Consider the following 2,500-nt stretch of genomic DNA (forward strand, 5'->3'; position numbering starts at 1 on the left):
ACTACTACTACTACTACAATTATCTTTGACAGAGGCAATGGCAGAAGACAGTAGAAGATATAAAGGCAAGAGAAGAAGAGGAAGAAGAAGAAGAAGAAGAAGAAGGAGGAGGAGGAGGAGGAGAGAAGAGGAAGAAGAAAAAGAAGAAGTAGTAGAAGAAGAAGGAAGAGAAGAAGAAGGTAAAGAAGAGGAAGAGGAGGAGGAGGAGGGAAAGGAAGGTTTGTATGAAGAACAGGAAGAAGGAGGAGGGGAGGAGGAGGAGGAGGAGGAAGAGGAAGAGGAGAAGGAGGAGACTAGTAATGAAGAAGGAGGAGGAGAGTAAATGAGAGAGAGAGAGAGAGAGAGAGAGAGAGTGAGTTTGTATTTGTCATTATTTTATTTATTTTTTAATTTATTTATTTTTCTTTTCCTTTTCTTTTTCTCTATTTTCTTCTATTTTCTCTAATTTATTTTTTTATATAATTTTCAGTATTTTCTATGTAATTTCAGTATTTTCTATGTATTTTTTGTATTTTCTATGTAATTTTCAGTATTTTCTGTAATTTTCAGTATTTTCTATGTAATTTCTGTATTTTCTATGTAATTTCTGTATTTTCTATGTAATTTCAGTATTTTCTATGTAATTTCTCTTTTCTATGTAATTTTCAGTATTTTCTATGTGATTTCAGTATTTTCTATGTAATTTCAGTATTTTCTATGTAATTTTCAGTATTTTCTATGTAATTTCAGTATTTTTTATATAATTTTCAGTATTTTCTATGTAATTTTTAGTATTTTCTATGTAATTTAAGTATTTTCTATGTAATTTCAGTATTTTCTATGTAATTTTTAGTATTTTCTATGTAATTTCAGTATTTTCTATGTAATTTTTAGTATTTTCTATGTAATTTCAGTATTTTCTATGTAATTTCAGTATTTTCTATAATTTTCACTATTATCTATGTAATTTCAATATTTTCTATGTAATTTTCACTATTATCTATGTAATTTTCAGTATATTCTATGTAATTTCTCTTTTCTATGTAATTTCAGTATTTTCTATGTAATTTCAGTATTTTTTATGTAATTTCAGTATTTTCTATGTAATTTTCGGTATATTCTATGTAATTTTCACTATTATCTGTAATTTCAGTATTTTCTATGTAATTTCTCTTTTCTATGTAATTTCAGTATTTTCTATGTAATTTCAGTATTTTTTATGTAATTTTCTCTATTTTTTATGTAATTTCAGTATTTTCTATGTAATTTTCTATTTTCTATGTAATTTTCTATTTTCTATGTAATTTTCTTTATTTTTATGTCATTTTCAGTATTTTCTATAATTTCAGTATATTCTATGTAATTTCTCTTTTCTATATAATTTCAGTATTCTATTTATCTATGTAATTTCTCATTTTTTTACGTAATTTTGATCATTTCTATGTAATTTCTATATTTTGCTCTATTTTCTACAAAGTTTCAGTATATCTATGTAATGTCAGTATTTTGTATGTAATCTCTGTATTCTCTATGTAATCTCAGAACTTCCTCCTTTTCTATGTAATTTCATATTTTCTCCTTCAATTTCTGTATATCCTATGTAATTCCTGTTTCCCGTGTACCATTAAAGACATTTGTAATATTATAATAGTAATATAATAGTAGTAATAGTAGTAGTGGTAATAATAGTAAGTAATTATGTAATCTCACTTAATTATTGACTTATTTATTATCTTTATTAAAATTTTGTATTAAACATTGTATTAAATTTCTTTAGATATTTTGAACTTTGTGTTTTGTTGACCAGAGAGAGAGAGAGACAGAGACAGAGACAGACATTCCTTAGAGAGACGTATGTTAAGAATAGACCTAATAGTATTGAAGTGGTATAAGGGTGTTAACAAAGGGGACTTAATGCAGTTGTTAGGATCAGTAGCGGGGACAGAACCACAAATAATGGGTTGAAACTTGAAAAAATTGAGGTTTAGGAAGGAAATGGGAAGGAAATGGTTATCAGACAGAGTGGTGGAAGAGTGGAGCGGTCTGAGTGGGCATGTAGTCAGGGGGTGAGTCAATAGGGAGCTTTTAAAAGGAGAAAGATGGAATTAGGTAGATAGATAGATGGAATTAGGTAGATTAGGCACACTGGGACTGCCTCGTATAGGCCTCACACCACAGCCTACTGCAGAGAGAGAAGAGAGAGACAAACAGACACAGACAGACACACAAACACACAGACAGAAAGATAGAGAGAGAGACAGACACACAGACAGAGAGAGAGACACAGGCAGAGACAGACAGACACACAGACACACAGACAGAAAGATAGAGAGAGAGAGAGAGACAGACAGACAGACAGAGAGACAGACAGACACACAAACACACAGACAGAAAGATAGAGAGAGAGAGAGAAAGAGAGAGAGACAAATAGACACACAGACAGAGAGACAGACAGACACACAAACACACAGACATACAGACAAATATATACAGAGAGAGAAATATTACTAATACATAAATC

The 2,500-nt window shown here is 29.8% G+C and overlaps 1 protein-coding gene across 1 annotated transcript in view; it reads left to right on the top strand.

Moving 5' to 3' along the window:
• The window catches only part of LOC123505738 (golgin subfamily A member 6-like protein 7), a 10,722-nt gene extending 10,538 nt beyond the window's left edge, over positions 1-184 (top strand). Inside the window, exon 9 of the mRNA XM_045257392.1 lies at positions 33-184. Coding sequence (XP_045113327.1) covers positions 33-152 — 120 coding nt within the window. The 3' untranslated portion in view covers positions 153-184. The remainder of the gene's footprint in view (positions 1-32) is intronic.
• The last annotated feature ends 2,316 nt before the right edge of the window (positions 185-2,500 follow it).

This window comes from Portunus trituberculatus, chromosome 2, assembly GCF_017591435.1.
Source record: "Portunus trituberculatus isolate SZX2019 chromosome 2, ASM1759143v1, whole genome shotgun sequence".
NCBI lineage: Eukaryota > Metazoa > Arthropoda > Malacostraca > Decapoda > Portunidae > Portunus > Portunus trituberculatus.